Raw genomic sequence first — 27,712 nt, 5'->3', positions numbered from 1 at the left:
CCTTTTAAATGTACCTATATTAGTGATTGAAATCAGAAATGAGATTAACTGGATTATAAATCTGAATGTTTATTTTGTAGATGATAAATCTTTTAGTGGGTTCAGGGTACTAAGACTTTTACTACAGAAAGAGCACTCCAACCACGAACATTCCCAGTGCTTTTTGGACATTCTTTATGCTAGTATTACATCAAATTACTAACTATGTTAGTGGTATATCGAATGTGTGCGAGATTGCATCGCACGTAGACAAATAGATTTTAAAGTTATAAATACGAGTGTTTCTAAACCCAAGGACATAACGCTGTACATGTTAAAAAGTAAACGAATTGAATTCATTGCAATAGTCATTTTATTTGAGTTCCCTTGTTTGGGGGCGACATCTGGGGCTGGAGCTGCTGTTGGTTGATTTCCAGGACATGTGTGAGAGCATACCATAGTGTTTGCATCACGGCAACGAGTGTTGCCGGCCCTCCTGCTGGCGTTGCTGGATCCGCAGATGTCAATGTATAAAGCCATTCTCTCAAAATGAGCCAGCGATCTGTTAGCTATTAATGTAATTCACCCTAGTCCAGAAACCACTCACCCTGGATCCAGTTGCATACTGGTGAATGTAGCCAGGGTGAGCCTCCAGGACCCAGCCCGACCTCTTGTTAATTAGAAAGACATCGCATACTCCCAGGAGACCCACCACCACAAGGAATTTCAGTCGCATGGAGAGGGACAGTAGGAGACAGATGTCAATTAGAGGGTTGAAGTTGGAGGAGCCTCACAGTTTGAACAGCGTGTCCCGTGGGCACCCTTGTGACCCTGCATGAACTTCATTTCTGGCCTGCATATTCTCGTGCACCGGAGTGGGTGTCCGCTTCCTGCAGTGCCCTGACAGCTCCCTGCACGGTGTCGCTCCCGTTTCCTGCTATCCCGTCTGCTTGGCATCTACAGGTCTTTGCTTTGGATGACTGGCACCCTTTAGTTAGGGCCCCAAGCACATGCTAACCTGGCCTCTTGGGTTATCCACCCCTGGTGGTGAATGATATATTCCCTTCCCCACTATAACTTTCCCTGCCCTCTTGTGCTAATTCTACCTGCTAAGTATTACAAAACTAGATGAAATTTGAAAACATGACGACCATCATTCTGATGGTCTCACAAAGCCGTCGTGTTCATATTCCAACAGTTTTTCAGCTTACTTTCGGAAACTCAAATCACCTAAACTGGCCAGCTTCGCCTGGCCGCGAAACCCTCCTGGGGGTTTCTTTTGTGCTCTCTTTCTGAGCTCACCAGCACAGACCCTGACTCAGCCTTCCCTCCATTCCACAGTGACTGACATCTGCCCTGGGGGTATTGATGAACAGAAGGCCTTGCTGCCGGTAAGAATGCTAATTTTCATATTATTCTTAAAATTGCCCTTAAACACGTTTCCTTCTGTTTCTAGCTTATGTGGGTCTTTTGGATCATTTCATTAGGAGCAAGTGCTGTTTTTAATCAGATGCATTTGGGGCATTTATTGAATTGGTGACGTGATCTGTGTTACTTTGTTCAAAAAGTGAGTGGCGTCACAAGATCAATGGCCGTCTTGTGGAAATGCTGTCATGCACCGTGGACTCATTTTGCTTAGAATTTTCCTCCGGTGTTAGAATCAATTGCCTCACCCCGTTTCTTTTTGTGCTGTCCTTTGTTCAAACTTGGTTTGTTGCTATTCTGGCCTCTCAGAATGTGTTCAAAAGCTTCCAGTCCCGCCTTATGCTCTGGAAGCATCTCCACAGCACCCGCATCATCTGCTCATCCGAAACACAAAGAACGCAAAATCCAGCCACTGCGATCAAGTCGATTCTGACTCAGAGAGACCCTGGACGATGGAGCAGAACCGCCACTTGCGGGTTCTGAGATTTCTTATTTATGAGCCTAGAAAGCTCACCTTTTTCCTGAGTTTCAACTGCTGACCTTGAGAAGGGTGGACCAGTACATAACACACTCACAGCCCGGTCTGTCTCCAGCCCTCTGCCTGCTCCTTCAGCTTGGTAGATTCTGCACATAAACCATCTGGGGGGTTGCTGTCTGTTTGCGGAGGCAACTCTTTGACTGCTTTAAACTTGCCTTTGTAATTATTGGCCCATTCAAGTCTCCTACCGCTTTTTGAGTAAATTTTTTGGGTTTTCCTACAAAATCACTTGTTTAACCTAAGTCTTTCCATTTGTTGATGTATAATTTATGTGTAGGCTCCCTTTTCTATTTTACAGAAGTCAAGATCTGAATTGCCACATTTTTGTAGATCATTTCAAAGAGCCATGCAGTAGACTTTGATTGGCTAACAGGGCAGCTTCTTTTCTCTGATTGCCTGGCATTCCCCATTCTGTGGGCAGCCGCCTGTACCCCACCCACCCCTACACACACACCACCACCACCACCACCACCTGCTCCGAGGTCTTCGGGAGAAGTTGCCATCGCCCCACCCCCCAGCTCCCCAAGGGTTTGCTCACTGGCTTGATCTAGTTGGCCTAGTTCAGTGCCCTGGCCTCTCGGGCCCATCAAGTGCTGAAGTAGGTGGCCCCAGTGAGCATTAGGCATGGTTAGAGGGGAGACTGGCATGTCGGCGCCCACTCTCTGAATGTGGATGAGGAGGCGGGCAGAAGAACAAATTTTTGATGAATCCGCCACCAGGGCAGACAGAAAATGTTAGCTGGTTTGAGTGGTCATTGGTGGGACAGACTAACATTTGGGCTTAGTAGCTGTGATAGGTAGGTTTATTGGGCCAGCCTGGCCAATGAACACATGTGGGATTAATTGAGGGGTAGAGAGATAAATGGCTGGGTGAGCCTCGCCTTTCTGGTTTCATGCTCTTTGATGATTGGACCAGTGTGCGGCTGCCTTAGCTTGTTTTCTGCCTCAATTTGCAAGCTACACCACCTACCTGTGGGACACCTAATCAGTGGACTGTGCCACTGTAGTTTGAGCACGCTACTGGAGTATACATCACTAGAGCTGGGGACTGTCCGACCCTGTCATCTGACTGACTGTTGACATGCCTTGCTATTTGCTGCTTGTGGCCAGATTGCCTGAATTTCCCTACAGAGGACTCAGCTGTCTGCTTCCTTAACTTGCACCCAGCGGCCTTCAAGACTTGAAGGACTGACAGTGTATTGGCTGTCTCACAGAAGTGAGTTGCACTGAGTCATTTGTACTGCTCTGTAGATTAATTAGATGTTTATTTCTGATGTTATATCTATGTATCCATACATAGATATAAAATCATAAGTGTCCTGGTTTTGTTTCTCTAGAGAACCCTGTCTAACATTGTACCCAAATCTGTTGCCTTTTATTTTTGTTTCCGTTTCCCAAGAAAACCCTTTCTGCTTTAGTTGGTGTTAGCAATTCCAACTTTCTGTTTTCCTGGGGGAATTATTTTAATGTTCTTCTCATTCTTTGGGCCTTATGCTTAGTTCATGATTTCAGACTTCTTGGCTGCTAACATTTTCATTTAACTCCACAAGTTTCCCTCTGCATCTACTTTGGCCGAATTTCTCAAGACTGAACTTGTGAATCTGTACAGCACCAGAGAGCCTCATCTTTCTCTCCTGGAGCCGCTGCGGGTTTTATGCTGTTGACCTGGCCATTAGCACTCGCATGCACAAGCCGCTGCACCACTGCAGCCCCTTAAAGTGGCTACAGTGCAGGAGACTGACATCTCTCTTTCTGCCTGTTTTTCCTCCTAGAGGAAATCTGATCTCGGGTAATTATTCCCCGATTGTGTTACTATAGCGTGGCTCCCCATGACGAGTTCATTCGCTTGTCTTTGAACTTCACCCAATATGTACCCGTTTGTGCAGGATCTGTGTCACTCGACATGTTCATGAGATTCAGCACATAGCTATGTGTAGCAGTAGGTCAGGGGTTGGGGTGGGGGTCGGTGGGGGGGGGCTTGAAATCAATACTAGCTAACAGCACATGTCTCACCAAAGTGCAGCAGTTCCAGCCATCACATTAGAGGGGAGAGGGAATTAAATGTCTGACCAGTATGGCCTGAGGATGATGTGATACATGTCCATATGGCCTTTAGCCCTGTAGCAGACAGTCCATCCTGGTGCCCGGCAAGTGTTTCTTGCGTCCGCCCTGCCTTTGACGGTCACTGGAAAGTTCCAACTGGGGCCCTTCTGGACAACCTGGATGCCTTTCCTGCTGCACATGTTTCCAGGCACACACTCAGGCAAAGCCCCATCAGGCGGCAGGTAGACACCCCTCCTCCTTTACGAAAGGATTCAAAGCCATTTCCAACAGCTTGCGCCAGTCCAGCCCGTGACCAACACTGGGACCAGAGAGAAACCAGGACGAACTGTTCCGTCTGGACAGTGTGGGAGGAGCAGGAAGAAGGGCCCCAAGATATGTTTTTATTCCCGCTGATTTATGAAATCCAGGCCCACAAGGCCCTGCGGGCAATCACCTGCCTCTCGGAACGCCACCCTCCCAAGCCAAACACACACCTAACCTCACTACCAAACCCACTGGGATGCAGGAAGCCACCCCTCTCAGGCACACGCTGTAGGGCTACGTTTCCACGTCTCCTGAGGGGCTTCAGGGATCAGGTGCTGACACAGGCCAGACACATGACACTGTCCAAGGCCAACTCAGAGCTGGGTCCAGGGGCGTTGCCGAGGGCCAGGGCGGGGCATCGAGGTGCTGCTGAGGGCTGAGTCCAAGGGGCACCGTCATAGGACAGATGCCAGGTCACAGGGTCCAGGCTGGGCACTAGGAGCACCATCAGGGAGGTGTCCAGCAGCCTCACCACCTCATGGACCTGACAGGCCTTACCATGGCCTTACTGCCGCCTCAGCATTCTGCTGCCCACAGGGAGCAGAGGGCCACTCCCTGCCTCGATTGAACAAACCATGGGTTCTAGAATCCTTGCACTGCTGAGATTCCTGCCTGTCCTTGCCCCACCCCCCTCCCCAGCCCCATTATGAGGACAAATTAAGGGCTGGGCACCAGCTTGCAATGTCAATTGGGTCTGGGTGTGAGGAGGGCCCTCTTTCACCTGCCTATTCTGCCAGTCATGGGAGCCTTCGTGAAGGTAGAGCTCAAGGAGGTGGGGAGAGGAAGGAGGCTCTCCTGTCTGGAGGCCTATGCCTGTATCCCCATGCCTGAAGGGCTCTAGTGCCCAGGTCCTGGTGGGCATGTCCTCACCAGAGTGTGTGAGGCAAAGGGGTTGTTGCAACCTGTGGGCAGCCGAGCACATCAGGGAGGAGCCTCATTCAGGATGGGAGGCAAACTAGTATCCGTGGAACGGAGGGGCTGGTGCGGGAGGGCAATCTTAGGAGATGGAGGATGGGGTGAGGTTTGATGGAGGATGGGGTAAGGTTTGATGGAGGATGGGGGTGAGGTTTGATGGAGGATGGGGGTGAGGTTTGATGGAGGATGGGGTGAGGTTTGATGGAGGATGGGGGTGAGGTTTGATGGAGGATGGGGGTGAGGTGAAGTGGGACTGACCGCATGTCCTGTGTTGCAGTCCATTCAGCTGACTTGATGTCTCAAAGCCGAGCAGGTGGGCCTGAGCGGTAGCCATATTTCAGTGTTGGAAACCCAGGCCCAGAAAGTTCACCCAACTTATCAATGATGACCTCCACAGCAGACTTCCATAGACTCTTGGTGGGTGAAGAGTTTAGGGCCCCAAGCAACAGAGGGTCTCCAGTCCCCCACCCTAACTGACCACCACACATAATCTTGGGGTGGCAGTTGTGGCTTGTGTCACCTACTGCCCACCGAGCCACAGCTTCCCCTTCTGCTGCTTGTTGTGACAACATGCCAGGGGGCCGTGGCTGGGAGTGGGGATGTGTTCCCAACTCAGGGACTTTGCCCTTTCCCGTCAGCATGTGGCCGTCCTCTCAGAACAGCGCATCAGCGAGTGAATGGATGCGTTTGGATGCTGAAATGGTCTCTTCTGAAGAGGTGGACGAGGCTCCACTGCCCTGCAGCATCAGTGGCCTTTTAGGGTGGCCTCCTGGCGTGCTGCTCCAAGGGGCGGGCTGAGCGAGTTGTTTGTGCCTGTCACGACGTGGAGTCGGGGATGGACATGTGCCCGGCAGCTCCTAGCTCCGATTCTGGGCCTCCATGGAGCAGGTGGAGTTGGTCTGAGGGCAAATCCGCCTGAGCCACAGAGTGCCTGTCTCTGTGGAGGGCGACACTGTGCTAGTGCCGAGCACCGGGTGGTTGATCCCACTGGTCCGTGTGGGTCACCTGATCTGTTTCTTGTTGTCCTCACCATGGATGCGCCCAGGGAAGGAAGGGCAAGCCTCTCAGTGCCACGCTTGGCCTACAGGTACCCTGAGTGTTGGAATGAGACAGAGACTCCATGCCGGCACGACTGGTGATGGTGCGAACCTGGTACTGGTGACCCCTCTGTGAGGAGGTCCAGAGTCCCTCCCTAACAGTGTGCATGGGTCCTCAACTTTTTAAACAGGGGACCAGTTCACTGTCCCTCAGACCCATTGGAGGGCCGAACTATAGTTTAAAAAAACAATATGAACAAATTCCTGTGCACACTGCACATATCTTATTTGGAAGTAAAAAACAAAACTGGACAAAAACCCCGGTGGGTCAGATAAATCTCCTTGGCGGGCCGCATGTGGCCTGCGGGCCATAGTTTGAGGACCCCTGGATTAGTGTCACCAGGCCTACTCGAAAACCCCTTTCTTTCCCTCCAATCTTGCCCCAGCTGCTCTCTCACTTTCCTTCTCATCGCACATCCGGTTTAGTGCAGCCTCCTCCCCTGGCACCCCACTCCACGGACACTCGGACACTCGCTGAAAGGCGGGCTGTGGAGGGGCGGGGAGGCGGTGGACCAACATGCACGACGACTCCTTGCCTGTGTAGCACAGAGACTGTGGTCTTTGTGAAACCGGCCCTTCACCACTGTCCACCCTTCAGGCCGCTCTGCTCACGGAGTCCTGCCACTCACCCCCACCCCCCACCCCCGACTAGCTGCTTATATGAATGGGGGCTGGGGTCAGCCCTTGGTAATGCCTCACCTCTTCACAAGCTCGAGAGGGGTGCCGTGTACAGGTGTTTCTCAATAGGACTCTCACTGCCCTTCCCCACGTGTGCACGTGGCAGTGGCCACTTGTCGTGACTGGCTGGAAAGGGACTGTGTCCTGACAGTTAACTGTGTGTAGGGTCTGAGGACTGACCACGAGGTTCGGGGTGGGGGGGCTAGCACAGCCCCCCTTCTTCTCTTTTCCCAGTGCCCGTGTTTGGCGTCTGCGGTCAGACCAGCATCTCCTGCAGGGTGGTGAAGGGGAAGGTGGTGGAGGAAGGCAAGTGGCCGTGGCAAGTGAGCATCCTCTTCCTGGGCGTGTATGTCTGCAGTGGCTCCCTCTTTCACGAGCAGTGGGTCCTGACAGCTGCCCATTGCTTACAAAGGTCAGTCCATGGCTGGCGGCTCCTGGGCCTGCTGTGTGGGGAGAAGAGGTGGGGTGGAGGGAGTTGGGGAGAGAGGATTAGGGGGATTGATGACTTTGACACTCTGGGAGTAGGGGTCTTGGCTGGGTGTCCGTGTGTCTGCAGCCATGTCTGGCCGCCCAGCCAGCCTGCTGACGATCCGGCCTCGCATTCGTGACCCTGCAGATCCAAGAATGAAAGCAACTACTTGGTGAAAGTGGGAACCCAGCACTTCTCTGAGAATGGCACACAGCTCCTGGTCACTCACATCGTGATCCACCGGGGGTTCGACAATCTTGCCTCCCAGGACATTGCCCTCCTGAAGCTGCAGAAGCCCGTGGCTTGGTCCCAGCAGGTCCAGCCCGTTTGCCTCCCCAGTACCAACTACAGGCCACCTGTTGGCTCCTTGTGCTGGGTCATTGCATGGGGAAAGGCGGGGAAGCAAGGTGAGTGGAGGCATGTGGCGGGCCCAGGACCTCTGCCCCCTCACAGCGCAGCGTCTCCACCCACCCCGGCCCCGCAGTCCACCTGCAGAGCATCTCCCTTGCCTTGCACTGCCCCGACCTTTGTGGGAAGGATGCTTGTGGCCTGCACAGGCCTCGGGTCCTAAAGTTAAATCCAGTGCCAAGCCCCCAACTGCAACACCAGCAAGAAAAAACACCACTTCGGTCACTGCCGGGTCTTTGTATGCAGCTGGCACAAAGCCACGCTCTCAGGAAGCAGGGTGCCCACTGGTCTCTCAAGGCACCCATCATTCCTGGGGTATTGGCCCCTCTGGGTGCCACCCTGGGGATTTCACTTTGGGATCTTGCCCCTGGTTGGGTGGCCATGAAATGGTGCTTGGCCCTTCACCCTACCCTCACAGAGTCTGAAATGGGGGCGACATCTCTCCTGGTTCCCATTCATTCGGTGCCTGACCGCCTGGGGAACCTTTACTTCAGTTCTCTGAGGAGCTGGGGCTTTCACAAAGTCGGGCTGTGGGGGGAGGCCTTTATGAATGACCATTGGAGGAAACGGACCTGCCTCCCAGCTCAAGGAGCAGGTGGGCTGTAGAGTGGGTGTGGGGATGGCAGGCAGGGTGTCTCTCTCCTCAGGGACCACAGCGCTGCCCTCAGCGACCCAGATGCCCACCCTCTACAATCTTCACGAGGTGTCTGTCAGGATCTTACCCAACAACATGTGCAATCAGAAATACCAATTCCTCGTCAAGAGGGGCCAGCAGAAGTTCATCGGGAACGACATGCTGTGCGGCAGCTTGGAGCGGGGCGTGAAATACTGCCAGGTGCGGAGCGTGGGGCCCAGGGTGGGGAGGGATTGGGGGCGGCATGTCTTCCTTGTCGAATAGCATTGGGGCTCCTTCTTCCTCTAGATCTCAGTTTCCCAGTCAGTGAACCGGGAGGGAGAATGCCCCGAGGGCGTCCACAATGATCACTCCCCGGTCATCGGGTCATCTGAAAACGCCCGCACAGCTGCCCACGACTGGCTGGGGGCAAACGAGCAACAAATAACTCAAACTCACTGCCGCTCGCTGGTTCTGACTTAGAGCCCCCGCTGAGACAGGTAGAACTGCCCCTGGGGCTTGCCGAGACAGCCACCCTCTCCACGGAACAGCACGTTCTTGTGTCTGTCCCCCCGAGCGGCTGGTGGTCTCAAACTGCCCACCTGCCGACCTGGTGGTGAGCAGCCCACCTTGTAGGCGAGACGCCCACCAGGGCTCCTCCCACGGGGGCCGGCAGAGGCAGCTTTGCGTAAGCAGCATCACTCTGTAAACCCGCGCCGGCCTCTTGCATCTTCCATTCAGTGCTGTGCATTGTCGATTCCTCCTTCTGGGTGCATGCAGCTCAAAGTTCTTCATTCACAATGCTGAGCATTATCTGTTGTGAATATGCCACCGTCTAGCTGTTCTCTTGTCTGTAAACAGTCCGATCTTTTGTTTTATATCATAGTTCCTGCTGCTTTGCATTTTCGCACACACACCTTCCTGTGTGTAGCTGTCAGGGGGTCTCAGTAGGGTGACTCCTCAGGCAATGGTGGGTCAAGGGCTGGGCATACCTCCATCTTCAGTACAACCAAGTGCCGTCAAGTTGATGGCAAATCGGCCATCAGAGAGGAACTGTGCTCCATAGACTTTTATACATACATACATACATACATACATACATACATACATATGCATACACACACTCATGGTGTAATATTTTATTGTGGTTTGGGGGGAGGTTTACACAGTCAGTGATGTTCTCAATGAACAGTCATTACACAAATTACTCAGAGACACTGGTTCAATTTCCAAGTGGGTCCTGAATTCCCTTCTGGATATTTTGCTTCCAATGATATGGTTTCCCTCCCACCTTATTCTTTCCTTTTTGTTTTAGAGTGATTTTTTTTATCATTTTGGTCTAATCTACCCCCCCACACCCCAAAACAAAACCAAAAAAACCCTCACTGCCTTCAAGTCTATTGTGACTCATAGGGACCCTCCAGGTCAGGGTAGAATTGCCCCTATGTGCTTCTGTTGATAGGAGTAGAAATTCTGATCTTGCTCCCTTGGAGCTGCTGGTGGTTTTGTACTGCAGCCCAAAGCACAACCAATATGTCACTCGTTGGTAATATTCTTTGTTTTATGAGCTGACCTGCCATTTAGCTAAAAAGTAATTGTTTACTACTCGGGCTGGGGTTGGGATAGTTTGGGGTCAAAGTTTATGGAATATCTTGGGGAGATTGTCCTGGGAATCCTCTAGTCTCAACCGGTCTGGTAGTATGGACTTTTTAGAATTTAAGTTCTGTTCCTCGTTTGTTCGCCTCTTCTCTCAAGATCCCGCTACGGGGGCCTGATCAGGATGGTTGTTAGTGCAGCCGGGCACCATCTAGGGCTCCCGGTCTCAGGGCGATGTGAACCTGCAGTTCTGTAGGTTATTAGTCCTGCGCACCAGTTTATTCTTCAGGTCTTTGGCTTCCTTCTTTCTTTTTGCTCCTGATGAGAAGACACTGAGATTTGTATCTTAAGGAGATACTCGCAGGCTTTTAAGGCCCCATCCATCACTCATCAAACTAAGCTATAGAACACAGATGTAAATTTTATGATGCCCATGGACTGAGTGGCCCCACGGCTCCAATCTCTGAAAAGCAACCCTATGATAAATAGAAAAGAGTGAAGCTGTCAAAGATTTCATTTTTATTTGGATCCAGGATTTATTGTGCTCATGGAAACAGCACTGAAGAGATCAAATGATGTATTCCATTGGGCAAATCTGTGGAACAAGCTCTTGAAAGTGTTAAGAAGCAAAGATGTCATCTGGATATATCACCCGACCATGTTATTTTCAATTGCCTCATAGGCATTTGAAAGCTGGCTAATGACTCACGAAGATTTCAGTAGAGCTGATGTCTTTGAATTATGGTGTTGGTGAAGAATATTGAAAGTACCATAGCCTGCCAAAAGATCAAACAAATGTGTCTTGGAAGAATTACAGCCAGAATGCTCCTTACAAGTAGGATGGCAAGACTTCATCTCATGTATGTGGAATATGGCATCAGGGGAAACCAGTCCATAGAGAAGGGCACCATGCTCGGTAGAGGATCAGTGACCAAGAGGAAGACCATCAAGGAGATGGATTGACTCCATCAGTGGCTCAGACGAAGCAATGCCGTGGCAACAGCACAGGATCAGGCAGTGTTTGTTCTCAGGTGTCTATGAGCTGAGGCCAACCCAGTGGCATGTCTGTCCACTTCTGAAGGTAGCGTTTCCGTCTCGCTCATCTTCCCCTACTGAATTCTGTGCTCTTCTGTTGACACCATGCCAAAGCAGCAGTCTGGGCTTCCTTGAGGGACTCAAATTGTGGTTCTGTGAAGTGTTCTTCAAGTTTGGAAACAAAACTACGTTTGAAGGGGCAAGATCAGGGTTGTAGGAGGGGTGCGCTAAGGGTTCTCAGCAAGATTCTTGTAGCACAGCTGTGTTACCTTTTTTTTTTTAACATTTTATTAGGGGCTCATACAACTCTTATCACAGTCCATACATACATCAATTGTGTAAAGCACATCTGTACATTCATTGCCCTCATCATTCTCAAAGCATTTGCCCTCCACTCAAGCCCTTGGCATCAGGTCCTCTTTTTTCCCCGTTACCTTCTAAGTTTGAGTGGGTGAATTGTATTCATGGAAAGATAAATCTACCAAGAATACCCCTTGGGGATCCCCGGAAACAGTCATCCTAATCTTCTAAACCAACCTTTCGGCCATGAATGGAACTGACCTAGCAAATCCGTTCGGAAGCCGCTGCTTCAATTGAACCTTTATTTTGAAGACGCCCTTGTGGGAGTCTGACAACTGAACTGCTTGGAGGACGTGCCGGCCACCAGCCGCTGACCACAAAGACCCATTTAGACATGGCGCTTGAAGTAAACCGGTGCATGTATGAACTGGAACCCGAGTAGCAATGCTTGTGGACTTACCCTCCTATGTCTACAAAACTCTTTAAAAATTGCTCTGATGAGAAGAATGAGCAGGAGCATTTTCGTGGTGAACACAGACTTTCTGGTGAAGTTTTGCTAGGCCTTTTTCTGTTAAGGCTTTGACTAACTTTCTCAAAGCGCTCTCAGAACATGCAGCTGGTCCCATTCTTTGGCCCTCCAGCAAACGAACAGCCAAATGCCCTAAGGATACCAAGAAATCTATTACTGTGACCCTGGCCCTTGACTGGATCACGCTCACCTCTTGGTAGCCGGTGCTTTGTCTTCAGGACCGTACTGGTAAAGTCATTTTATCTCCTGCTACAATACTTCCAAATCCCGCTTCAGGATCTTAGTATCTATGACTTGTTTAAACTTTCCACTGAAATCTCTACCCTTATTTGCAGCTGAATTGAACGCAACAGTTTGAGTACCTATCGAGCATAAAGTTTGCTCAGCTTTAATTTTTCAGTCAGTGAGGTAGTTACATAATCTGGTGTCGATTTGAGGATTAAGAGTGCAGGGATGGACTCTAGCCTGTCAATCAGGTCACAGCCAATGAGGCCTCTGTGTGGCCATGGCCTTCTCCTGAGGATTTGGGGAACTCCTGGTTTGTCCTCCTTAGAGGCGGGAGACGCACTCTTGGCTTACTCCCTGTGAGACATCCTTGTTGAGAAGACACATGGAGAGAGGCTGATGGCAGTCAGAGCCTTGTAGCTAAAGGTGCCACGTGGAGACCCCCGCCAGTGCTGAGATGCTTAAAACGCCACTGGATCCACAAGACTTCCCACCCACTGGCCTGTGGTCTTTCTGCATTCGGTGTCATTGCATGTGTTCTGTGAGTATGAAGAGGACTTTATCGATTGGTATCAAACATATGAGCTAATATCAGACTTATGGATTTGTTCTGGCCTGGGTTGAGATGTTTTCTCAATATTCAACTGCTCTTGTATATGAAGTTCTTTCTTATACACATATGAGTGTGTCTTTGAATTCTTATCTTTATTCAACCCAGACTAACACAGTCAGGACTGTGTAAATTGAGCTAAATGAGATGTGTATGATGTTGGCTATTATTTCTCCTGTTAATCATCACTCCTCTTCAATTAGAGCACAAATACGAATAATTCTGTCCCCAGAACTGGTGTGAATGGTTAACTGCTTTAAACTTTATCCTCAACGTTATCTAGTCCTTTCTTAAAACAAGACTTCCGTTTGTAAACTGCTACTTCTTTGGAGGCATTGTCCCTATGAAATTTCTTTTAAAAAAATCATTTTACCCTGGGGGAGGGACAGCAGAGAAGAGGGCAGGGGGAGACGTCAGACAGTGTAATATATGACAAGGTAATAATAATATATGAATGATGAAGGGTTCACGAGGTAGGGGAGAGTGGGGAGGGAGGGGGACAATGAGCAGCAGATATTAAGGGCTCAAGTAGAAGGCAAATGTTTTGAGAATGATGATGGCAACAAATATACATATGTTCTTGACACAATGGATGGATGTATGGATTGTGATAAGAATTGTACGATCCCCCAATAAAATGATTTTAAAAATCATTTTATTAGGGGCTAATACAACTATTAACACAGTCCATACATCCATCCATTGTGTAAAGCACATTTGTACACTCATTACCCTCATCATTCTCAAAACATTTGTTCTCCACTTAAGCCCCTGGCATCAGCTCATTTTCCCCCTCCCTCTCCACTCCCCACTCCCTCAAGAACCCTTGATAATTTATAAATTATTATTTTGTCATATTTTGCCTTGTCCGATGTCTCCCTTCACCCAATCCTCTGTTGTTCATCCTCCAGGGAGGAGGTCACATGCAGATCCATGTAATCGGTTCCCCCTTTCCAACCCACCCTCCCTCTGCGCTCCCAGTATTGCCACTCACACCACTGGTCCTAAAGAGATAATCCGTCCTGGATTCCCTGTGTTTCCAGTTCCTATCCGAACCAGTGTACATCCTCTGGTCTAGCCAGACTTACAAGGAGAATTCGGATCATGATAGTTGGGGTGGGGGGAGGTGTAGGAAGCATGTAGGAACTAGAGGAAAGTTGTATTTTTCATTGTTGCTTCATCGCACCCTGACTGGCTAATCTCTTCCCCTAGACCCCTCTGCAAGGGAATCTCCTGTGGCCTACAAATGGACTTTGGGTCTCCACTCCGCACTCCCCCTCTCATTCATTATGGTAAGATTTTTTGTTCTGATGATGCTTGATATCTCATCCCTTCGACACCTCATGATCGCACAGGCTGGTGTGCTTCTTCCATGTGGACTTTGTTGCTTCTGAGCAAGATGGCTGCTTGTTTACCTTCAAGCCTTTAAGACCCCAGACGCTCTATCTTTTGGTAGCTGGGCACCATCAGTTTTCTTCGTGACATTTGCTTATGCACCCATTTGTCTTCAGCGATCATATCGTGGAGGTGAGCACACAATGATATGAGTTTTTGTTCTTTGATGCCTAATAACTGATCCCTTCAGCACCTCATGATCACACAGGATGGTGCACTTCTTCCATATGGGCTTTGTTGCTTCTGAGCTAGATGGCTGCTTGTTTACCTTCAAGCTTTTAAGACCCCAGATGCTATATCTTTTGATAGCCGGGCACCATCTGCTTTCTTCACCACATTTGCTTATTCACCCACTTTGTCTTCAGCGATTGTGTTGTGTAAGCATCATAGAATGCCAATTTATGCCCGGCTATCAAAAGAGATAGTGTCTGGGGTCTTAAAACTTGAAGGTGAACAAGCGGCCATCTAGCTCAGAAGCAAAAAAGCCCACATGGAGGAAGCACACCAGCCAGTGCGATCACGAGGTGCCAAAGGGACCAGGTATAAAGCATCATGCAAAAAAAAAAAAGATATATGTGTGTATGTGTATATATATACCATATTGAATGAAGGAGGAAGTGCAGAGTGGAGACCCAAGGCCCAAGTGTCGGCCAATGGAGATCCCCTCATAGAGGGGTTCAGGAGAGGAGATGGGTCAATCAGGGTGTGAGGTAGTACTGATGAAGAACACAGCTTTCCCCCAGATCCTGGATGCTTCCTCCCCCCAACTGCCATGATCCGAATTCTACCTTGCAGGCCTGGATAGGACAGAGGCTGTACACTGGTACATATGAGGGCTGGAGGTACAGGGAATCCAGGGTGGATGATACCTTCAGGACCAAGGGTGTGAGGGACGATGCTGGGAGAGTGGAGGGTGAGTGGGTTGGAAAGGGGGAACTGATTACAAGGATCCACATGTGACCTCCTCCCTGGGAGATGGACGGCAGAGAAGCGGGGGGGAAGGGAGACTCCGGATAGGGCAAGATATGACAAAATAACGATGTATAAATTACCAAGGGCACATGAGGGAGGGGGGGAGCGGGGAGGGAGGGGAAAAAAAAAAAGAGGACCGGATACAAAGGGCTTAAGTGGAGAGCAAATGCTTTGAGTATGATTGGGGCAGGGAATGTGTGGATGTGCTTTATACAATTGATGTATGTATATGTATGGACTGTGATAAGAGTTATATGAGCCCCTAATAAAATGTTAAAAAAAAGAATGCCAATTTAATAGAAGAAAATATTCTTGCATTGAGAGAGTACTTGGGTGGAGGCCCAATGTCCATCTGCTACCTTAATATTAAACCTATAAATACATGCATACAGATATATTTCCCCATCCTCATATATAAATATATTTGCATATGTACATGCCTTTATTTAGACCTCTATAAATGCCCTTTGCCTCACAGCTCTTTCCTCTATTTCCTTTGACTTACCTCTTGTCCCACTATCTTGCTCAGTCTTCATTTGGGTTTCAGTAATTCCTCTTGGTTACATTACCCTTGGTCACACCCTACCCGGCCCCCTACACCCTCCTCACCACCGATCTGGATCACTTGTTGTTCCCTTGTCCCTCGGTTTGTTAACACCACTACCTTTCCCTCCACTTCCCCCTCTCCCATGTCCCTCCAGAACTGTTCATCCCATTGTTTTCTCCTCCAGATTGTTCATCCAGCCTATCTTATTTAGTCAGACCTGCAGAGATAATAACATGCACAAAACCAAGCAACAATATACAATAAAACAACAACAACAAACCAATGACAAAAAAACAAAACAGAACAAGAAAGAAAAGTTTGTAGTTAGTTCAAGGACTATTTGTTGGCCTTTAGGCGTGTTTTCTAGTCCAGTCTGTTGGGGCACCACGCCCTGGCCCCAAAGTCCACCTTCAGCATTCCATGGGGACCTCGCCACTCCATTCCCTTGCTGTTCTGTTGCACCCCCTTAGTGTTTTGCCTCGGTGTGGCGGGATTAGATCGGGCGCAATTCCCACACTGTGTCTCCGGTGTTGTCCCCTGTAGGGCTATGGGTCAGTGAGGAACATCATGTCTCATAGTGGGGCCGGCCATGTGGTCTATTCTCTGTGGACTGGCTGCTGTAATTGGGAACATCGTCCTCAAGACCTGGTGGACCAGAATGTGCTCCACTCTCTCCATCACCTTCATCTGCTCCCACACACTCTGATCAGATATGTCTATCTCCCGGAGTTGCAGATTCAGTGCCATCCTTTGAAATAAATTCTTCTGTGGGGAGGGGCAGGTGTCCACATAGTAGTGGGGATTGGGGCCTGCCCCTCAGACCTCTCCACTGGTTCCCCACTCCACGCCAGCGTGTTGCATTCACATCTTGGAGCATTGGGTTGAAGTCTGGTCTCTATTTCCCTGTGGAGATATAAACAATACCCTTCCCTTGGGTGGGTTATTGCCCTGTGCCCCCGCTACCCATTTATTTTTTATTATTATATCCCCCCCACCCTCCTTTTTAATTGGCTACCATATGTATCCTTGGATTTGGTCTGGTCCCTGCCATACTACCTGGTCCTCACCCTAGGAATGTTTGTATACAGTAGCTTTTTCCCTATACCCCCTTTGAATTTTTTTTAAAAGCAGACTCATGTTGTACTTGTCCTTTTGTGCTTAGCTTACTTCACTTACCATGTGCTTCATACGTTCATCACTGCTTTTTAGCGATGCGTAGGACTCCATTGTATGTATGTACCACAGCTTTTTAATCCAGTCGTCAGTTGATGGAAATTTGGGTTATTTCCAACTCCTTGCAATTGTAGACTGTGCCGCAATGAACATTGGAGCACAGATGTCTGGCATCGGTTTGTTTCATGCCACTTCTGGGTATATGCCCAGTAGGGGGATTGCTGGGTCGTACGGTAACTCGATTTCCATCTGTTTTAGAAATCACCAGATCGATTTCCATCATGGCTGTACATACTTACAGGTCCACCAGCAGTGGATGAGAGTTCCTGTCTCCCCACAGCCCCTCCAACACTTGTTGCTTTCTGATTTTTTTTTTTAATTGGGCTATCTTTGAGGGTGTTAGGTGGTACTTCATTGTTGTTTAAATTTGCATTTCTCTTATGGCTAAGATCGGGAACATTTTCTCATATGTTTGTTGGCTATTCGATTTTCTGCCCTTGTGAAATTTCTGTTCAGGTCCTTTGCCCACCTCCTCAGTGGGCAATTAGTTTTTTTTCTTTTTGGAAGCTAGCAGAGTATTGTAGATTTTAGTAATAAGGCCTTTGTCTGATGTGTCATTGCTAAAGATGTTTTCCCAGTCTGTGGACTCTCTTATTACTCTCTTGGTGAATTCTTTCGATGTACACTGGTGTTTTATCTTCAGTATATCCCATTTGTCAATTTGTGCCTCCTCTGTGTTTGTGTCCTTCCCTATTTGTGATAGCCTATGTATTCTCTGTGTCAAAGTTCTCAAGTTGGTCCCAGTTCCTTCATTAATGGTCCTAATAGTTTGGGGTTTAACTTCAAGATCTGTGATCTACCTTGAGTTTATTCGTGTGCACAGAGTGAGATAAGGGTCTTGCTTCATTTTTCTGCAGGTAAATATCCATTTTCCCAGCACCATTTGTTAAAGAGGGCATCTACTTCCCATTGGATATTTTTTTGGCCCTTATCAAAGATGAGTTGTCTGTATGCTGATGATTTCTGGGTTTCATCGTCTTCCACCAAAGTGTCATCACAAATTTGATGTTTGTTCTTGCTTCAGTTTTAGCAGAATTCATGTTGCTCTGCTAAGGACTCTTTTCAAATCGATGCTTTAAATTTTTATTTTAAAGTTTTGTTGATGTATAATTCACATAATCACAATTTAATGGCTTAGTCATATTTAAAAGAGTTATGCAATCCTCATGATGATCCATTTTAGAGCATATTCTCTTTTCTTGTACTCTTCAATATTAGACCCTCAAAAGCATGGGTCTAACGTCTCAATTGTCTGTAGCATGGTGGTCTGGGTCAGCAAGGTCTGAATAGAAACCAGGTCAAATTAACAAAATTCAAATATGGCAAAGGGAAAAGTGCCAGAGAATAAATTGTGACCCAATTTGTAGAAGGCTACGGACAGTGGGAGCCCCAAACCCACCTACAGAGTAAGCTGCTGGCAGATCCCTTCTAGCCACAGTGAAGGGTCTCGAACAGCTTCACTACCAGATAGGGATCATTGTAATTGTGATTATCCTGGATCGAACTTGATAACTTGGACAGTTAACCTCCCCCTTGACCCAACCTGAAATTCTTCTAGGTGCAAAAATTTCTTGCTGGTTCCATGACAAAAACTTCTTCTCTGGCCTTTTAAATATTCAGAGAGGTCTTTTCTATCTTACTCACTATTTGTATTTGTATCTCTGTATTATTATTATTATTTGATCTTTACCGCCTTGTTTCTGTTGTCTTTCCCAGTTTGTGAAGCACAGGAGTAGATGCATAGGAATAAGAACTGATGCAAGGGTTTGCAGGGGAGGTAGGGGTGCGGGTGGGAGACAGGGAGGGTGAGGGGACTGGGGGAGCAAACAGTGCATGTGGGAGGGGAGAGAGAGCACTATAACTGATGGTGATTGCACAACTCATTTTAAAAGTGATTTAACCATTGGGGGGGGGTGTTCTAAAGTTGACTGTACAACTCTTCTTGATATGATTGAACTATTGAATTGTGTTATATATGCCAATAAAACTGTTTTAAAAACCTTAGGTCATAAGTACCCACTTAGGAACATAATACCAGGTGTATTCTCCCATTGGGTGTTTCTGTAAGTAATGATCTTTCCCACAAACCAATGCCTTATCCTTCTTTTAAAAATAACTTTATTGGGGGCTCTTAACAGCTCTTATAACATCAAACATGTTTCAAGCATATTTGTACATATGTTGCCATCATCATTTTCTAAGCATTTACTTTCTATTTGAGCCCTTGGTATGAGCTCTTTTCCCCCTCGCTCCCCACTCCCACCCTCGTGACCCCTTGATAACTTGTAAATTATTATTGTTTTCATGTCTTACACTGATCACTGTCTCCCTTCACTCACGTTTCTGTTGTTCATTCCCCTGGTGGGTAGGGACTATAATTATGCATCAATCATTGTGATCAGTACTCCCTTCCCCCCCTACCTTCTCCCTATCGACCTGGTATTGCTACTCCCAATTCTGTTCCCGCGGGGCTTATCTGACCTTGATTCCTTGTCTGTGTGAGCTCTTATCTGTACCAGTGTACAGGCGCTATAATAGTAGGGAGTGAGGAAGCCTCAAAGAACCAGAGGAATCTTGTGTTTCATTGGTGCTATACTGCTGTGATTGACTCATCCCTTCCTTGTGACCTTTCTGTGAGGGGATGTCCTATTGTCTAAGGGTCTTGTGTCGCTGCTCTGACCCTGTCATTCTCAACAAGATGTCTTTTGTTTGTTTGCTTTGGGTCTTCTGGTGGCTGTTACCTAATTCTGCCTACAGCTCATGATCACACAGGCTGGTGTGGTTCTTCCATGTGGGCTTATTGCTTCTCTGCTACATGGCCACTTGTTTAACTTTAAGCCTTTAAGACCCCACATACTATATCACTATGTGTCTTATCCTCCTCAGTGTCTTAAACTACATCCTGTGCAGAGATGTTATAACGTTAGTAGGAGTTTATTTTGGTGGAAACTAAAACTAAAACCCTGAAATCTACACATACATTTCTTATAACACATATTTTAAAGACCTCCATGCATGTATGCATGTGTGTATCATAGTTATCTACATGATAGATCATGAAAAATGTCAAGATAGCTAGATAATGAGAGAGCAAAGCAAAAATGAGGTTTGCTTAATTAGTTCATTTGGCAAATAATATTCTTGCAACTTTAAGTAAATCTGAAATTAATTCAAAATAAGAAACTACAAAATACTATTTTAGGATATGAATAGATATTAGAAATTGTAATCCTTTGTAAGATGTTTTACAATCTTTTACCCCATTTGTCCATCACTAGCCTTGTGTGTGTGCATTCCTTCCCTATATTATTATTAAATTTTTTTGTGTTCTCATTTATCATCATTTCTATTATCAATTTTGGAACTGTACTTAGCCATGCTTTTTAAACCCTAAGAATATAAATTATTTACTCAAACAGGTTCTAATCTTTTTTATTAATTCAATTTTGATTCATTTGAAAGGCTGAAAGAAAGAGAATCTAGCTTTCTTTTTCTTGAAATGTCTAAAAGAAAATCATGTGGCGATTTTGATGGGAATTAATAGACAAATAATTTAGGGAAAAAATAGATGTCTTTTTACTTGGCTCTGTTTCTTAGTGTCCCTGGAATGAATTTGTAGCTGGGCCTTGTGCTTGCTTCTTGTGTTTATTCCTAGAAGTTACATATTTTTTCCCTATTCTGAAGTCTATTTTCTTTCATTATATTTTCTGTTTGTGTTGTACATTGATTAAAATTTAAAAATATTATCTGGTAACCAGCAACCATTCTAGAGATAGTTGATTTCCTTTTGTTGAGACCTATCCTCTACAAACAATGGGAGATTTCCCTCCGTCTTTTCAATATGTGTGCCTCATTTCTTTTTCTTGCTGAATTGCAAGGCATTGCAATTGAATTACATTCCAGCATTGTTCAGTCTTCCCAAATACATGCAATTCTTTCCTTTTCAGGGTCTCTCTTGTGGGCAGCTTTAAGGCTAGATGCTAGTTTTTTGTTTTCTTTTTCTTCAACACATCTGAGGATCTTTTCAAATCCACATCCCAAGAATAATGTCCCTTTTTGTGCCCCATTGCATGTTCTGATTTGACTTTTCCTTCACTCTACGTTCCTCCTGTTTTAGCTGGTGGTGAGTTGACTCTGGCTCCTGGAGACCCCGTGCGGTAGCGAGCGGAACTGCGCTAGAGCCTGTGAGTTGCAGCCGCCAACTTTTGGGCTTGGAGCTGAATGCTTAAAAGTGCTATTCAGGGACTTCTTTCTCTTTGGGTGGTTTAGGAGTTACATACTTCCGTTTCATCCTGACAGCGGCCACCTCATCTCTTCCACACACGGATTGAAACTTGAATTTCACCTAGATTTAATCAGTGTCTTCAGTCGCATCTGCAAACCTCTTCTGATTTCCACTGTCTTGGATTTTCCCTCCACCGGCCCTCCTGTCCAGGGTCATCCTCCTGTTGATGACGTCTAAGTGTTCAGCTTACTGAACCCTTGGATTGTGTCGAAGAGTTTTCAGCTGCCTCTTAGATTTTCCAGGACCGCATATGAACTAGGAGTGCTTTGCCTTTTTTAGCTCCTCCGTTGCCTCTCTTTCCCCTCACTGCTTTGGGTATCCGTCAGTAAAATGACTTTGAATCATATCTGTGGCTTTTCTTGTCAGTGACCATGGACCTGCTTCTCACGAGTCACCTGGAGTCACGGTGCTGGTAGGGCGGGCAGTCTGTCCAGGAGAGAGCTGCTCCTGTCTATCTGACTATGGTGTGTTCTTGGGAATGCGCCGTTTGATCAACCGTGTTGTCTCCATCTGTCCACATGACACTGCAAGCTCTCAATATGCTGAGTCAGTTCTGTGAACTGATTTCCTCGTGTCCACCCACCCTGCATTCCAGGAATGATTGCTCCCTGGTCACAGTGTACTCTTGTTTCCTTAGTCTGCTAGATTCAGGCTCATAATGCCTTTTTCAAGAACTCTTGGGTGTCCATCCATTTGTTCACTCAGTATACACTGTGCAGGAATAGTGGGCCAGGCCTGGGATAACATATCTCAGAGAAGGGACTAGCCTCCAGGAACGGACAGTCTCAGGCAGCACAAGCCAATGGCCACACATCCTGCACCCCCCCCCGACCCACCCACACCCACACACACACACACACACTTTGAAGCTGGACTCTGTTGGAAAGTGTGTGGAGGAAGGCATCTCTCTGTCAAGTCTGTCAGGATTTCTGCTTCACTAGCAAGTTATCAGTTCATTTTCTGGAAAGCTTAAAATAACATAAATGAAAAAAAATTTAAGTAAAAAACATGATCTGCTTCTTCAGTGTTAAGATAGAAGTTGCCTACAAACCCATGTAGGCCTGCTTGTTTTTTGAGGGCTTCTTGGGGAATTTGTTTTCTTGCCCTGTATTTATTGGACTTGTTAGACTTTTTATCACTCTTTGACTTTGTTTAAATGAAACCATGAATTTCTTAGGAATGATTCATTTCACCCAGAAGTTAAGTTCGTAAACAAGAAGTTGTAGGCACTCTTTAGATGCTGAGAAAGTGTTATTTTCCCTGGAGGTGGCTCTAGTCTCCTTCCCACTCAAACCATGAGATGTTTTAGACCGTTCCCTTCATTTGTGTGTGTGCTATTTTGGGTTGCACTTACAAAATGCTTGCCATCTCATTTCTAAAGCGCAAGCTATTGATTTTTTCGTCTCCAGTCTGTTTTGTTCTGCTTTCTAATGCATGAATGTTTACTTTGCCTTTACCAATTTTGTGTCTTAAGCTGATCGTGCAATGAAGACAACGGATGATGACAAGCAATCATTTTTTAGATAATTTGATCTGCACGTAATCCACCTATCATACAATCCAATAGCTCAATCATATCAAGAGGAGTTGTAGAATCATTACCACAATCAAGTTTAGAATATTTTTCTTCTCGATCACAAATCATTTATTTTTTTTCTTTCTTGTTGATCGCACCAGTATGCTAGACGGGGTCTTTCTGAGAGTTCCTCACGTCATGGGCTTCTCGATGTGTGGTGCTGCCTTTGGCTTTCTACCATTTCATTTAGCTTTGCATTCTAATTGTAGATTTTATTTCCCCATATTTTAAATTTAAGACTGTTCTACATTCAGAAGGAAGTTCCCAGCGTATGGTTCTGGTTTTATCTCGCATTGGGAAGACAATATCCAGAATCAGCTCAACCAGCAACACTCAAAAACACCCTTTCCAAAGTTGGCATTTCAAAACTGACCTGGAGGGGGGCACACTCTCTTTTGTTGTCTCTGACATCGCCGCCTCTGGGCACTCAGAGGCCAGCCAATCACATACCTTAGGTCATAGCTTGATACAGTCATCACTAGCTGGGTCCCCCCTCCCCCCAACTTTCCACTTCCTTTCCTCCCCAAAGACACCTACTTAAATGGATGTCATATACGTTCTTACAGGTGTTTGTGTCTTTGGAAGAAACAAAGTGCTTCACTGTGTGTGCGCGTGGCCTTGTATAAACCATACAGTGCTACATCATTCCTTCTTTAATTATTTGTAGAGGTGTCTCCGTTTTTTTAGGGTATTCACATTAAATGGTTTTATTCTTTTAAGTCGTTGTCCCCAAATGCTCTCTATCCAATCTTTCCCAGTCCTGCCAACATTGATTTGGGTAGAGTGCATAATTTTTAGTTGCTTTTAAATGCCCATGACTACTAGCTAAAAGGTTGTTGGTTCAAACCCACTGCCACCGAAAGGTACCTTGACAGATCTGGCCATCTGGCTCCAGAATGTCTAACTCACTGCCATTGAGTCCATTCTGACTCATAGTGACCCTCCAGGATGGAGTAGAACTGTCCCAGTGGGTTCTGACTGCAGCTTTTTACAGTAGAAAACCTCCTCTTTCCCCTGAGGAATGACTAGTGGTTTCAAACTGCTAACCTTGAGGTCAGCAGCCCAAAATGTAGCCCCTACACCAGCAGAGCTCCAAAAGGGCAGAGCCTTGAAACCCCTTTGGAGCAGTTTTGACCCTGCACACGGACGGGGTCACTGGGAGTCAGAATCAACGCGGAGCACTACCATCTCCCTTTTAAAAATCTGAACGTCTGATTCAGGTTTAAACCCTACCTCGTGTCTAACCTCATCCCTGCCTCATAGTGTGGCGAGTGGTACTGGGAGGGGAGGACCCTCCGCTTCTCTCCTCAGTCTCTTTCTCTGCTCGTTAACTTTCAGCACTTCCTTGGGTAGGCTCAAATTTGCCCTGCGGGCAGTTGGCAGGATCTAAGGTCGCTATTGCCTCACTTAAAAAAAAAATACTTCTTTTATTTTGAATTATGTGGAGGTTGACATTGCAGACCATCACTTTTGCGTTCAATAACTTCAATTACTTGTCACTTCTCCCTTCGGCTTGCCCTGGCTCCCACCCTCCCCAGCCCCCCTCCCACTTTATGCTCCCTCTTATAGAACACTATCACCCCCTTCACCCAAGTGAACCCCTTTCTACCCTCTACCCTTTCTCTCCCACTCCTAGTAACCATCAAAGTCTGTTTATTTGGGGATGAAAACCTTTGTCTTGAAATTATATGTATATATATATATACATTATATATATCTTAAAATTATATATATCTTGAAATTATATATATATAAAATGGTGGTCTTTAATGTCCAAATCCACCCATGCCACCAGGTGTCTCATGGCTTCATCAGTATTCTTTAAGGATGTGGAGTATTCCATTGTGAGTGTGTGTTAGCGTGGAGTTATCTATTCTTCCACGGACAGGATTTACGTTGTTTCCATCTTGCCATCCTAGTATGCCCCCACTCTTTTTGGCTTGCCAATGAACTGACTGCAATTTAGGGTGAGTTCATGTGTGTCAGACTAGAATTGTACTCCATAGGGCTTTCAATGGCTGCTGTTTCAGAAGTAGATCACCAGGCCTTTCTTCCTAGGTGCCTCTGGGTAGACTCCACCCTTTAGGTTCTCAGACAACCACATTAACTGTTTGTACCACCCAAGGTCTCTCTCTCTCTCTCTCACACACACACACACACACACACACACACACACAGCCAGTGGTATATTTTCCTGTTTCACTATTTCTACAAATAGAGCTTCGAAATAGATTTAACGGCCTGGTGGGTCGAAACCATCCTACTCTGACTCTCCCAAATCTTTATTCTTCTTTTCCAAAATTGTCATACGACTCAGGGACTATAGAGCCCTGTGCCATGGTGGGTAAAGTTTTTGGCTGTGTGATGTTTTGAAGGTGAGGCTATGTTATGTAGAGTTATAATAGATTAAGGTCCACACTGCTTCAGTATGATGTCTTGTTAACTGATAACATCTTCAGGGGCCTTCTACCCACCGAGAACATATTCACAGGCACCATGAGGTTAGGACTGCAGCATCTCTCTTCGTGGAGGGGTGGTGGAGGGTGAGGGGACATAGTTCAACCCATAACCATGACCACAACCATACCAGGACTACCTTCCACAGTGTTCTTGGCTGTGAGGGCAAGTCTGGGTGGGGCACACAGGGCGAGGCGGGTTTCTAGGCTCTCTTCACTCGGAGGGCGTCGTCCTTTTCCTGATGGGTGGCTTTGGGAAAGATCTAGGCTTTGCCTCTTGTGCCCTACCCACGTGGATGCTTCAGTTTGAAACCCAGGGGATTCTTGCCGGCGTACCTGTGTGTTTACAATTACACTTGAAGAAAAAAAAAGCAATGTTTTAAATTCTCTTTAGGGAAAATTAAAAGGTTAGAGGATCCCGTCTTCCACTCTGCAAGGAACCAAATGCTGAGGGTTGTCATTCTGACTGGGTTGTGTCCCCTCTGTGCTCTCCCTGCACGGGTTGTGGGTCATCAGTTATGTTCTTAGGTAAACTTTTAGGCTTTTTTCCCTTAAAAATCTTATGTACTCTTCACTGGAGTATGTAAATTATACCTCATAACTCTTGGCTTGTATGACATTAAAAAAAAAAGCAACCAACAAAAACAAATCATGACCCTTCTCGGATTTATACAACTTGTCAACAATCTGGACGAGTATAAGGGAAATGGAGGAACGAAACAACCCCAAATTCACCATCATGAAAACTCGCAGTGATGACCTTTGATGGACTGATTTTTATTTCAGTGAAAATCGACACAAAACACATACAGGTCACCTTCACGATGACGGATGGATGACTCGGTGGGATGGATTACCTTCTTCAAGTTGTGCTGCCATCTTCAGCCCTCTCTTGGAATTGTTCCTCCTCCATGAACATCAACACAATGCCCCCTAAGCATAAACGCCCTCTCGCCCCCACTTCGCCCACCCCCCACACCCGGCAACTCTGCATCACCTTTAACTTCGGTATGTTTGTCTATAGCTTCACATACATGAGCTCATGCATACACATGAGCTCCCCCACTAGCCGTCGTCCTGCAACAGGCCTGATTTTGCTCAGCACCATGTTGTCCAGGGTCCCCCATGCTGAGCCATCATTGTTCCTTACCATGAAGTCATGCTCCACTGTGCCAAGACCCTACTTGGACGTCCATTCATCTGTTGACGGATCTTCAGGTTGTTACCATTCTTTGGCTAGTGTGAGTAACGCTGCCGTGAACATGCTTTTTGCCTTACGATATGGGTCCTTGTCAGTCACATTCTCCTGCACGCACATGTAGGTGCACAAAGAGGCCGGTTGGCTTTGTGGCTACTCTCTCTGCAAACAGGAGTGTAGGAGAGGTGAGACCAACAGCAGCCCCTTGGAGGCCCCCCAGGGCAGAGTGTTAGCAGAACGGGGAGGGGCTTGGGACCCAGAGGTGAGCTTACTGGCCACTGATCAGATTAACCATGTGCCTCCTCGGGGCTAGCACAGGCCTAATACAGCACACGTGGCGGTAGCCTGCAGGACAGGTCACCGGGGGCCTGCAGGGAGGCCCTCCTGTTAGCGGCCTAACTTCCCTTTCCTCTCCTCTGCAGAGTAACTCTGGAAGTCCCCTCGTGTGTGAGGAGAACAACACCTGGATCCAAGTGGGGTTGGTGAGCTGGGGCTTCAGCTGCAGCAGGTCCCGGTTACCAAGCATCTACACCAGCACTTCCCACTTCAACCAGTGGATCAAGAGCCAGGTCAACGACGTGAATTTCATCAGTCGAGCTGGCTCTGCCTTCCTGAACCCCATCATCCTCACGGGCTACATTCTGCTGGTCTCCCTGGGTTCCCTATGGCTCCTGTGAGCAGGAGTCACTCCTGGAGGTGGGGGGCACTTCCCTCTCCCCTCTGTTTTGTCCTTAGGAGAAGGAAGGGGAGACCAGAGAGACATGGGCCATCAGGGCAAGGTATCCATGGGGGAGGGTTCCAGAGCTTCTGTCTTCTCTATTGTCTGTGAAGATGCCCTCGAACACCAAGCCAATGAAGTCATCTTTCTTCTCCATTTGGGCTGTATCCCTGGAAGTGTTCAGCTACCAGCCTGGTGTACCTCCACTTACCAGACCTGCTGTCCTCTCGTGCCGAGTTTCTCCAATAGGGGCACCTGGGTTGTGAGCCTGTGCCTGGTCTGCTGCTCATCGTGGGGCCTCGGAGAGTGTCCTCTTCTGTACAGAGGAGGCTGGCTGAGTAATCCTGTGTCTGTTCAGTCATCCTAGCAGGCCAGCAAGCCCCCAGGTCCCAAGGGCCTGCTCATGGGTCTCTGACACACACTTCCTCTTCGGGCTAGCCGGGGAGCTCCGGACAACTCAGTCGCCATCCTGCTCAGTGCCTGTGCTCTGGGGTGCAAGCCCCTTGTCCTGTCCTGAGAGGGTCTGTCTGCACAACCTGCCAGCTCTTT

The 27,712-nt window shown here is 47.3% G+C and overlaps 1 protein-coding gene across 1 annotated transcript; it reads left to right on the top strand.

The window, feature by feature from the left end:
* Positions 1–5,047: 5,047 nt before the first annotated feature.
* On the top strand, positions 5,048–27,122 carry LOC142446162 (serine protease 46-like). Its single transcript, XM_075547906.1, has 5 exons — positions 5,048–5,123; positions 7,233–7,410; positions 7,615–7,874; positions 8,544–8,710; positions 26,868–27,122. The coding sequence occupies exons 1-5, from the start codon at positions 5,048–5,050 to the stop codon at positions 27,120–27,122; spliced, it is 936 nt and encodes a 311-aa protein (XP_075404021.1).
* The last annotated feature ends 590 nt before the right edge of the window (positions 27,123–27,712 follow it).

This window comes from Tenrec ecaudatus, chromosome 4 (assembly GCF_050624435.1).
Source record: "Tenrec ecaudatus isolate mTenEca1 chromosome 4, mTenEca1.hap1, whole genome shotgun sequence".
Taxonomy (NCBI): Eukaryota; Metazoa; Chordata; class Mammalia; order Afrosoricida; family Tenrecidae; genus Tenrec; species Tenrec ecaudatus.
This window is presented reverse-complemented; position numbering and strand designations above follow the sequence as displayed.

Coding starts and splice junctions, on each gene's coding strand:
- LOC142446162 (XM_075547906.1), top strand. CDS start 5,048: ATGGGAGCCTTCGTGAAGGTAGAGCTCAAGGAGGTGGGGAGAGGAAGG. Junction 5,124..7,232: donor CTGTCTGGAGGCCTATGCCT/GTATCCCCATGC, acceptor CTCTTTTCCCAG/TGCCCGTGTTTGGCGTCTGC. Junction 8,711..26,867: donor GGGGCGTGAAATACTGCCAG/GTGCGGAGCGTG, acceptor TCTCCTCTGCAG/AGTAACTCTGGAAGTCCCCT.